The sequence below is a fragment of the Takifugu rubripes genome, chromosome 5, assembly GCF_901000725.2.
Source record: "Takifugu rubripes chromosome 5, fTakRub1.2, whole genome shotgun sequence".
NCBI lineage: Eukaryota > Metazoa > Chordata > Actinopteri > Tetraodontiformes > Tetraodontidae > Takifugu > Takifugu rubripes.
The window spans coordinates 9,918,130-9,928,704 of NC_042289.1; the positions used below are offsets into that span (position 1 = coordinate 9,918,130).

The 10,575-nt window shown below is 42.8% G+C and overlaps 2 protein-coding genes across 3 annotated transcripts in view; both read left to right on the plus strand.

The window, feature by feature from the left end:
• The first annotated feature begins 98 nt into the window (after positions 1-98).
• gmip (GEM interacting protein) lies at positions 99-9,791 on the plus strand. Of its 2 annotated transcripts, XM_011604057.2 has the most exons (21): positions 99-383; positions 1,064-1,154; positions 1,446-1,533; positions 1,636-1,699; positions 3,453-3,578; positions 4,173-4,237; positions 4,386-4,493; positions 4,574-4,654; positions 4,747-4,908; positions 5,066-5,203; positions 5,375-5,565; positions 5,660-5,745; positions 5,828-5,890; positions 6,015-6,104; positions 6,194-6,336; positions 6,425-6,601; positions 6,697-6,834; positions 6,934-7,133; positions 7,247-7,565; positions 7,817-7,919; positions 8,466-9,791. In XM_011604057.2, exons 1-21 carry the CDS (start codon positions 338-340, stop codon positions 9,059-9,061), a joined length of 3,075 nt encoding a protein of 1,024 aa, XP_011602359.2. In that variant the 5' UTR covers positions 99-337; the 3' UTR covers positions 9,062-9,791. The 2 variants fall into 2 exon arrangements, with proteins under 2 accessions (XP_011602359.2, XP_011602360.2); XM_011604058.2 differs by lacking the exon at positions 7,817-7,919 and having other exon boundaries at positions 8,466-8,614.
• Positions 9,792-9,905: 114 nt separating this feature from the next.
• The window catches only part of lmx1al (LIM homeobox transcription factor 1, alpha-like), a 13,612-nt gene continuing 12,942 nt past the window's right edge, over positions 9,906-10,575 (plus strand). Inside the window, exon 1 of the mRNA XM_011604076.2 lies at positions 9,906-10,390. Coding sequence (XP_011602378.2) covers positions 10,347-10,390 — 44 coding nt within the window. The 5' untranslated portion in view covers positions 9,906-10,346. The remainder of the gene's footprint in view (positions 10,391-10,575) is intronic.

Here is a 10,575-nt window from a genome sequence, read left to right on the forward strand (position 1 = left end):
ACCTATTCTGGTGCAGGTCCCACAGCCACCTTCTCATTGTGTGCGGTGACAGCGCGGGTGGGGCCAACAGTGACAGCAAAAACACTTCCTCTTCCCATCTTTGTGAAAACATTTGCCAATCTCCACTCTACTTGCAAAGGTTCTTTTTTTCAGAGTGCAAACGGCAGCCAGCTCCAAACAGCAGGATGAGTTAAGTGTGTCATCGTGAGCATAAACTGCAGCACACATTTCCTGCCCACTTATTTGACACATCCCTTCACAGTGTATCGTAGCAGGGCCCTTAAGTTATGTGTGAGTGGCGCTGCTAGGATTTTATTTCTGCGACAGTGGTGAAGAAATGGACAAAAGTCAAGTGGAAGACAAAGTTGCTCCTCAAACCACAGGTGAGCACAAGAACGTGAGATAAGGTAACGCTGAGAAAATATTCATTCATACACAAGACACTAACCCAGTGGTAACCTTATTTTGTGTGACTGATTTTGATACATTTCACATTTTCTTCAGAAATGTAAAGTTTGTGAGTGTTGTGTATTTCTATGACTACATGCCATGTTTTTAATATGCATGAACCTCTTCCTGTAAGTTGGTATTTGAAGTAAAATTAATTTTACAGTAAATTTGAACAACTTTTTTTAAAAACTGCAACACTTCTTGTGTGAAAATTGAGCAGGATGTGGTTGCATGAAATGGAGATCTCTCTGTGGAAGCTTCTTTCATTTGGTGCCTCTATGTAAATGCTCGTTGTTTTTTATTAAACTTCTTCCTATAGACCCTTTTTCAATTACTAGTTTTAAGATTCTGCGTTGTCATCTAAATGTGCTGTGTCTTCTTTTTTTGTATTTTATGTTGCACTTAATTGGTATTTCTGTCAGAAATGTAAAAGAAAAAGTGACAATAGTCTGTCTGTCTGTCTCTGTCTGTCTGTCTGTCTCTGTCTGTATATTTATTTTGTTAGGGCTGATTGTGTGTAGTTTGTGTGGGGTTGCAGCATTTCCTATCTATGCCTATGTCATTGACAGTAAGAGTATCTTTTAAGATCATCAGTTTAACTTTAACATTTCAGATGTGCAGAAAATACATCCCAAGTATGAGCCTAAGCGGTACAGTGAGATCTTCAGAGATTTTGACAATCTCGATTTGTCTCTGATTTCTTGGTAAGTGTTTTGCCTTCTTCTGTCTGCTGCCTTGCTCCTCTTGAATGCTTTGACTTGACTTGAACCAAGAAACGCGGTGATGTTTGAACATAGAAAGCAGGAAATGGGGGCCCTTTTTTTAAAAAAAATCTGGTGATTGGAGGAGAATTAGAAATGGTGCAGCTATCAAAATAGGTGCAATATTTAAGTAGGCTGCAATGCGTCTCAGTCAGCCACAGCAGATCTGATGTTTTGTTGGTTTTGTTGTGGGAGCAGATATTTCCTTATCAAAAACATCTTTCTTCTGTTCAGTGCAGAGGAGGATCTCCTGGCCGATACCAACACACAGCCCACTAGAGAATCTGACTCTGCTGAATGCAAGGAGCAGCACGATGCATGTGTAAGAGGACAATTCCTGGAAAAACAAAAGATTGAAGATTATGTGAATTTAGCCTCATTTGAATGAGTCTAATTATATACATATACATATTTTTTCAACAAGTGTGAAGCTTCTCTGTTTCCACTGAAGCGTGCTGAAGCCAACGAAGCTGATGGAAGTCAGTCAGGTATGATTTTAGGTATAGCAGAGGTCTTAGTAACTAAACCAGTATTACAAATCTATATTTATTCTATATTTGTAAGTTAATGTTTGGGTCATTGGATTAATTGTGCAGCCACTATTTTCTATCGCCCCCATATTACCCAGTATTTAGATGTTTCTCATGTCTGGGTGAGTTGTAATTGCCTGGTCGTTACAAGATTAAGATAAAGTAGAGGATTAAAGCAGCAGACAACTGCTCTTAAATGTAACCTCGTGCACAAAAAGAACTCGGGGGCTGTTCAGTGTTGCTGAGGAAGGAAAAACAAGGATGAATGTTTAAAAAAAAATCATGTTTCGACATTTCAGTCTTTTAACAAAAATACAATTCCAAGAATTTCAGTCTCATTCTGAATCAAACGGGCTACAGTTCACAGTAAGAGATTAGTAATTACAGCAACGGGTTGCATTTAAGGAGCACGCTGGAAATAGAAATAGGCAGGGGAAAGATGTATCTCTGTTTTGGAAGACCTTTTTTTAAAGACTGAACATGTTTCAGCCTACTGATGACGTGCCTAATGTCATCTCTGCGATCACTCTCCAGTCCATCGACCGTGTATAACTGCTCACAATATTGTTGGAAATGGACTTCCTCTAATTCACCAGGAGTTCCACACCAGGAGGTCAACTTCAGTCAGCACTCCTCTGAAGACGAGCACTTTGCAATCTGGATCTTGGAAGATAATCCCTAATTCGAGTGCAGGAGGTCATAGTCAGAGGGAAGCTGCTGCATGCTGAGCCCTTCCCTTGGGGGAAGAGGAAGAAGGCTATAGGAGGTCAAACTTGCTCGTTCTGACTACAGCATAAGAAAATTTGTGTCTGAGTCAGGAACTTGATTAAGATGTTGCCTTTCTGGAATGTCAAAAAGTTCATTTTTATAGTTTTGCTGAAAGTTGTACGCTGCGCTGGCCTCTTGTCCAGGGTTTGGCCCTACTCTCACGTCAAGTCAGCTGGAATAATCCACAGTCCCCCCGCGCCACCACCAAGGGATAAAGCAGTAGATGATGGATCTGTGCACGGCAACCAGAGAGGAAGTGTGTGAGAGTCCAATCATAGTCACACACACGCATCAGCCTGTTTTAGAATGAGTCACAGAGGAAGAGCCTTCCTCAGTGTTAATGCTCCGACTGCCTGACGTGGCACCAGATTGCACAACAGCACTGACTGGAGCGGCGAGTGCCCGACTCCAGTCAGACTGCCCGACTGATGGAAGTGAACAGGTGTGAGTGGGAGGGGCCAAAGAGAGGAAGAGCAGAGAGGAGGGAAGCTAATAAGCTAAAGCTGTTTGTCTTTAGTGCAGGGAAACCCTCTGTCATCAATCCACATGGCTGGATTGAAAAGGCTGCATTGTGCATTGGACTGAAAAGGCTGCATAGTGTTTACATGCAAGAGATACCTACAGACAGTGTGCTGAGATCTACTGGAAACAGCAGGACATTTATTCAGAGGAACAGCTATGACTTGTCATTTACAGTCATTGATTCCTGTTTTGGGTTTGTGTATACCTTTTGTGACATTGATTTTTTCAAGCATCCTTATTTTGTCTGAAAGATGGATAACTGCCACCATAGTTTAGACAGGCGGGGGGGTGCAAGGTGTCTCTTGAGTGGTGCGAGCGGTAGAGAGAAAACGTGGCGTGTAACCCAATGGACACTGTGTGATCCCTGGGTACAGCTCCAAGTCTGTGGAGCCCACAGTGATGCTGATGTCCTCCCTCTCAGCCCAGGAAGCAGACCTAGCCCTCTGTCGCTGTGATGATGGAGTGGAGACGGCACTGCAGTACACCAAGATGTGGTGCCGCTACGCCAAAGATCTCCTAGCCTGGATGGAGAAGAGAATCAGCTTGGGTAAGTGTTATTTCAGCATTAATGTCTTCCTACCATTCCACTGGACTCTTAAAGTTCTGATTCATTAGCATAGTCGGACCTATTCTGTAATGTGTGAGTATGTATGCCCATGTGAATGTTGTGACCACCTGGTGAGATACGTACTGCATGCACACAGAAAGGATTAGACGGCAGATTACCAAGACAGGAATGTGGACAGACCATGATTATCAGCTTGTGTAGGTGCCCCATGTCCAGACAGGGATCACAGGCTCCCAACTACATCAGTCCCACTCAAAACACAGAATAACAGCAGAGTCCCCTTGTTTGGTAGTGTGATGCAGGTTTGAAGTAATACTAATAATAAATAATCCTCAATTGAGGTTTGATTCTCATTAGGGTGGATTGTAAACATAGACCAATATTGTGAGAGTGGCAGTGATAGTAGACACGTAAGGCTGCAGCTCAGTAAGCTAATATTTAGTACGGTTCACATTGATTGGTAAGTTTCCTCTCTTCCTGTCCAGGGTCATGAGAAAACAGACACCACAAACTGGATTGATTGACAACTCTAACATGCAAGTCTCAAAGTTTTATCTTTTTTTTTCTTTTTAGAGCAAGAGTTTGCAAAAAATGTGATCAAGACAGCCGAGGGGGCCAAAACCAATGTGGGACACCAGGTAAATCTTTGCTTTCTGGAGCACTATAAAGGAGGTTTTAATGGCATAACAATATAACCTCAACCATGCACACATTGCTAAAATTCCTGTTTCAGTTTTGCTACATTAAAAAAATGTTTTTTTATCAAGTTGCTGTTTGTTTTTGTAGGAAATGATGCCCCTGCAATACATCTACACGATGGCTCTAGAGCAAGACATCAAGAACAGTGTGACGTCTAAAAAGACAGCAGAACTGCTTCAAAACCGCTGCTATCAAGTACTGATGTCTATTCCATTGCAGTCATTTTAAGATTCAGTCAATCTTTTGCATTTATACAGCCTATGTTTGTCCTGAAGGCCCTAGTTTCCAAGAAGAATGAAATTGACAAGTGGCGCAGAGAGTTTAAGGAGCAATGGGCGCGAGAGCAAAGGAGAATGGTAAGGAATCACCTGCTAGAAACACCTGGGAATCACCTGTTTCACGCTAGAAGATGATTATTTTATTGCCGACTCACGTCACTTATTTTCAGAATGAATCTGTCACATCAATGAAAAAGGCCCGTCAGCAATATTTCCAGCGATGCGATGAGCTAGAAAAGGCCAAGGCGATCTCTGCTAAAACAGTGGAGGACACAGCTGCCTTTAAAACCCTGGATAAGAGGCGCAAGTGTAAGGATGAAGCCCAGGCAAAGGTGAATGTCCCTTTAATGGTATAACCAGGGGGCAAGTGGGTTCATGATTTCAGTAAATAAATAGTAAATACAGTATCACCAGTGTGTGTTCTATAGTATTGTAGATCAAGAGAAGTCAAAGTTTAGCATTTCTTTGCTCTTCCTCTGTCTTGTCCAGGTACTGGAAGTAGAGCTTCAGTACCGGCAGTGCTTGAATGATGCCAAGATCCAACAGAATGAGTTAGTGAAGGTCAAAGAGAGAATAATCTGTCACATACGCAAGCTCATTTGTCAGGGAGACTCTGTGCTCAAGGAGGTTAGTATGAAATGAAAATATTAATGGCATCTGACAGCCATCTTGTCTGGTCTGAAATGCACTTTTATGAAATGATCGCAGTCTCTGGCTCCCCTGAAGTTGGATTGATTGATTTGTTCTTTAAGTAAGTAAATAAAATCCAACTCATTACATGTTTTATCTCTGAATTAGGCCACGGTCAACATGTTTTACTACCAAAGGCAGCAAACAGAGCCTGTCCCCCTTGGCTATCACAACCTGGAGATGACATGCAGGTCCCTTGAGCCTGGGGAACCCTACCTCTTTTACATCCTCAGCAAACATCGGCCTGAACGCCCTCTCCCAGTATTTACCTTCCAGGAATATGTTCCACCAGGCAAAGGGTATAATGAGTTCTTATAAGAAAGTATTCAGCATTTATGTACTTGCGTTGAATCCATTCATTCATGCAAAGTTTTCCCCTAATATTGTTTGAAGGAATAAAAGGAAAACCAGCAACACCTTTGGGTTCTCGCAGGAGCCTCTGACTGATGATAATGCTTATGGACACCTCAGTGATGGCAGTAAGGGTTCCTGGTGACAATGCCCTGATCATACAGGCTGAACACACATGCCTTTATTTCAGTAACTGAGTGTCCTTTTCAGAGAAGAAAGGCCACAGTGACAGTGAGAGCATTGGAGGCAGTTTGGAATCTCTCTCCAGCCCTGGTGAGCTCACAACTGTCTTGGTTCCTCCAGCTTGTCCTTTCTATCCAACCCTTCATAAAAATTATGCAAGTCCTTGATTTTCTCTTCCCTTCGGTCTCTGCTCTGTGGGAACGCATCACTCCAGCTCACACAACCAAGAGGCTCCCAAAACCTGCATCTACATTAACAATATCATCTGATGACCTGGATGATCGTGATGGACCGTCAGAATCTGGTTGGTTGCTCTATTTCAAAGGCTCTGCAAGAAGAATGTTTTCCAAGTTGACCTGAAAGTGAGATATCCTTCATGTGCTTCCACGATAGAGTGCATCGACAATCAGCTTGTGAAAGCACGCATGCTGTCACGAGCTGTACTAACACACCAACTCAAGAAGATGAAGAGCAAAATGGTCAAATGCAAGCAATGCGACAACTACATAGTTGTCAGTGGCATTGAATGCGAGCAGGTATGATGTGTAATTGAAGAAAGAATAGCAGAAGATGCTGATCAGTGGTGATACAGTCATTCATTCCTTTAGTCTGCTCCTTCTGCAGTGTGGACTGGCTCTGCACAGGAAGTGTATGGAGTCGTGTCAGCTCGAGTGCGAGCACAGAAAGGGGACGGTGTTTGGCGTGGACCTCTCAGCGATAACTCGTGATAAGCGGGATGAGGTACCCTTTGTGGTGCTGCAATGCACGTCTGAGATTGAGCATCGTGCCCTCTCGGTGCAGGTATTATTTATCACTGCAATGACCAGAGTGGTGGGGGGGAGAAAGAATCAATATATGCCGTCATGGCCTGTTTGCTACTGCGGTCTTTGTCTTAGGGGGTGTATCGTGTTAGTGGGTCCAAGCCGCGGATCCAAAAGCTCTGCCAGGCCTTTGAAGTACAAAAGGAAAAGGTGGACCTGTCTGAGTATTCGCCACATGATATCACCTCTATTCTTAAACAGTTCTTTAAGGAGGTATGGCAGTTGTGGCCGAGTAATTGCACTGAATTTCTTGTAATTTTAGTGGGGTTTTTCTTAGATTTCCATAAATGACACTGTTTGTCCCTCTCCCAGCTACCAGAGCCCTTACTGACCTTTGACCTCTACAATGGTTTTGTCACGGTGGGAAAGAATATTCAGCACCAAAATGAGAGGGAGCCACATTTAGACACTAACGAGGTCATGGAAATCATTCACAACCTACAGGATCTACTACAAAAACTTCCTTCATATTGCTACAGCACCTTACAGCACCTGATAGCTCATCTTCAAAAGTAAGTACAGCACTGAGTTACTCTCTGGAGCGGCACAACACAGGGTACTCATTTCATCTGTCAAAAATTTTCTTTAATATTTCCATGCATTCGTCTGCTGTTTCTCCTCTCAGGGTATCAGAGAATGACGATAACAAGATGTCCCAGAGCAACTTGGGTATTGTGTTCGGGCCCACGTTATTGCGCCCCCTTGTGTCTACTGATATGTCATTGATGGCTCTGCTGGAGACCAGTTACCAGGCTGCACTCGTTGAGTTCCTCATTATACACCATGACAGGATTTTTGGTCCCCAGCAAATTTCCTGTACACCTCCTCCACCAGCCCCAAAAGCACCTCTTCCAGACACCCCTCCCAGAGCTTCTTGTCCTCTAAAGGGGGAAGTGAACTCAGAACATGAATCCTCTTCCAGAGAGTGCCCCCTCTCAGTTGAAGTAAGTAAACTGAGCTCGGAGCCTTCTGGCACCTGAATGATTACTGTGTTGGGATTAGGATGGTGGATGCTGCTGCTACTGCTGCTCTCTGATCTGTGACCTGCTTCATCTCCCATTTCCACAGCACTATTGAGCCCACTGTAAACATTGAGACCTGCTCTATAAAACCTAAAATTATCCATCTTTCCAATGGATGCTGATCTACTTCAAAACCCTTAACACAGAAATCATTCAACTTTTTATTCCGGCAGAATCGAACAAGCAAGAGAGAGTCAGTTGAGGGTTGTATTTCCAACAAGTCTTCCTGGAATGATACAGTGGATCAGCTTGGCTCAGACACCCGTGAGAGAGCAGGTAGGCAGGATGTAGAGCCAGAGCTGGTGATCAGTATGGTAGATTTAGTTGATGTGGTTGATGCTTTCCAGATAATGTCATTTATTATATAGCATAGTGTGTGCATATTATGCATATATACATATGCATATATATAGTATCTATGGTGTTGTGTCAGCTTCCACCTCAGATGCTTGAGGACATGCTTTGATTCTTTAAGTCTTTCTGCATTGTGAACGGTGTGTTTGACACTTCATCGTTAGGTTGCACACTCTGGTGGTTTGTTGTGGTTGGTTGTAAACTGTTGGTTTCACATATGCCAGATCGGGGTGGCCCCATGAGTCAACTCTGCGTACTTCCTGTTAACCTTCACGTGGGACTCTTTGACACTTTTTTTGTGCTTTCTGGCCTTTTTTGCTTTGCTCTGTGGTTTTATTCACAACTTCACACAAAACTGTACATAATACTAAAGTAAAAACATATGATGATGGTGACGACTGATAGGTTCAATCTCAAATAAATGAATATAATAAACATGCAGTATTTGTTCTCTCTGTAATGTCTCAGTCCTGGCTATGAGAGGACCGCTGTGCAGTGCTCAGGATGATCCAGAGGAGGAACCTATTGTGGACATGGGGACACAAACACACTATCGCTTCACCAGGCAGCCAGTCAAGTATTACCGGCATCACAACCCACGAACCCGGCCTCACAACCCAGGATACTCATCTAGACAGCTTGAGGCACCCACAAGAGGCAGCTTAGAGAGTGCAGACGACAGCCTCAGCTCCTCTCCAGAAGCACCCTCTCAGACACCATCTCATCACTTATGCACACAATCTGACAAAACCAGCATGGACATCGCTGCCTCAGGACACAGAGCTGATGCCCCATTGAGCCCCCGGGAGGTTGTTCAGTATATGCTGGGACTAGACGCAACATTCACATCAGCTGCAAGTGAAACATCATCGTACACAAACTGGGATTCTCCTCTGGAGGAGACGGATGAGTGTCGGGCTGATCGGACTATGACTCGACCCCTGAGCCAAGCAACAAAGACGTTTCCAACTGATAACATCCCATCTTCACCAGCTCATAAGATTCTGTCTGGCCTAAAGCTTCGACGCAGTCACTCGGGAAAGGACGAGCAACTCTTCGTCTGAAAAAAAAAGAGCCACAGAGAGTTCACTGCAGAATTTTCTCCCCACACAGTTAAAGATTTAAAATATTAGCGCATTTGTGGTTAGTGATTATAGAAACCATGGAGTATGACCGTGGAGTCTTCTGGGCTACTATTAAGATATGTACCATTTACATATTTTACCCACGATAATTTCAAAGGCAACAGCGATCTCTCATGATGATTATTTAGATAAATCACTTGTTCGAACCGTTAAATTTAAACCATGGTATTTATACTCCATAGCTTTATTATGGTTTAACACTGTGACACTTTCCAATTAGTTACACAGAATACACTGTATTTGAAATGATATTTTTAGTTTACATTTATTTTCTGTATTTGAACTAAATAAGAGGATGGCCCGAGATATGCCATTTAAGGTGAGCTAGTTTTCAGATTTTGGCCTGTATAAAAAACAAAGTCTGCACAATTCAAATGCCATTATTATTTTTTTATTAGTTTACACTTCTTTCTGACTGTTGTGATAAGAAAACATTTCCATAGGGGCTTTTTTTTTTTTTACATACTTACATACATACTTACATAACTGCCTTCTTTTTACGTTTTTCCCCATCCGTGCACCTCTTCGTTTTAATCACAAGGGGGCGGTATTCTCACAGAAATTTATATATATATACTGTATATGAATTAGGTGGGGAAACGTTAAAAACAAAGGTACAGAAACAATAAAGCACTCGTTTCTAATAACATGTTTACATACGTGTGTGTCACTAAATTTGTGTCAATACTTCCACATCCGATAAGGTGTATATTTAAAGTACATTCAAAGTCTATCTGACGCATCGATAGAGGTAGATTGTTTGTGTCCTAATATTCATATCTATTGTTAGTTTTTAAATTTCACTTACAGAAGGTGTTGCGATATTGACAGAGAAAACAGTTTTTTTCCTGGTGCTGGTGGGGGGTGATTGTTTTAAGGAAAGGCTTTGGTATCAGCACTGAAGTTGTCCGTCATAACGCACAAAGATGTGAGTTATCAATAAGAAGCATCATCGCTCATCTTCCACACCTTCTTCCTCCCTCCCTGTCTGTCCATCTCCTCCCTCTGCCCCTCTTGCGCACAAAACAAGTCAGAGCGCACACGGCTGGCGGAGAAAACAGCGGAGACAATAGACAATAGTTGGGTCATCATGGTGTTTTGGATTTCTACCACTGAGAAGATGCGCGGCCAGCTGTGAGATACAGGTGAACGAGCTGTGAACGCGTCCGTTCCATTCTGGCCCAAAGTTTCTCCCCAGGTGTTAATGTTGCCAACCGAGATTTCAGGAGGAGTGTGTTTCACCTCAAGGTAGGACCCGCAGCTCACGCACAGGTCGTCGGTGAAGGCACATTAGTGACTTTCACCTTGGTTACATTAAATCGATAAATATTTGTTCATCTTGCATTGGTCCAAAAATCACTTTTTAAAATTGTTATGTTATAAATTTTTAACCTCTATTTCAATGTGTGGTAAAACGTCATGTCAAACTATAC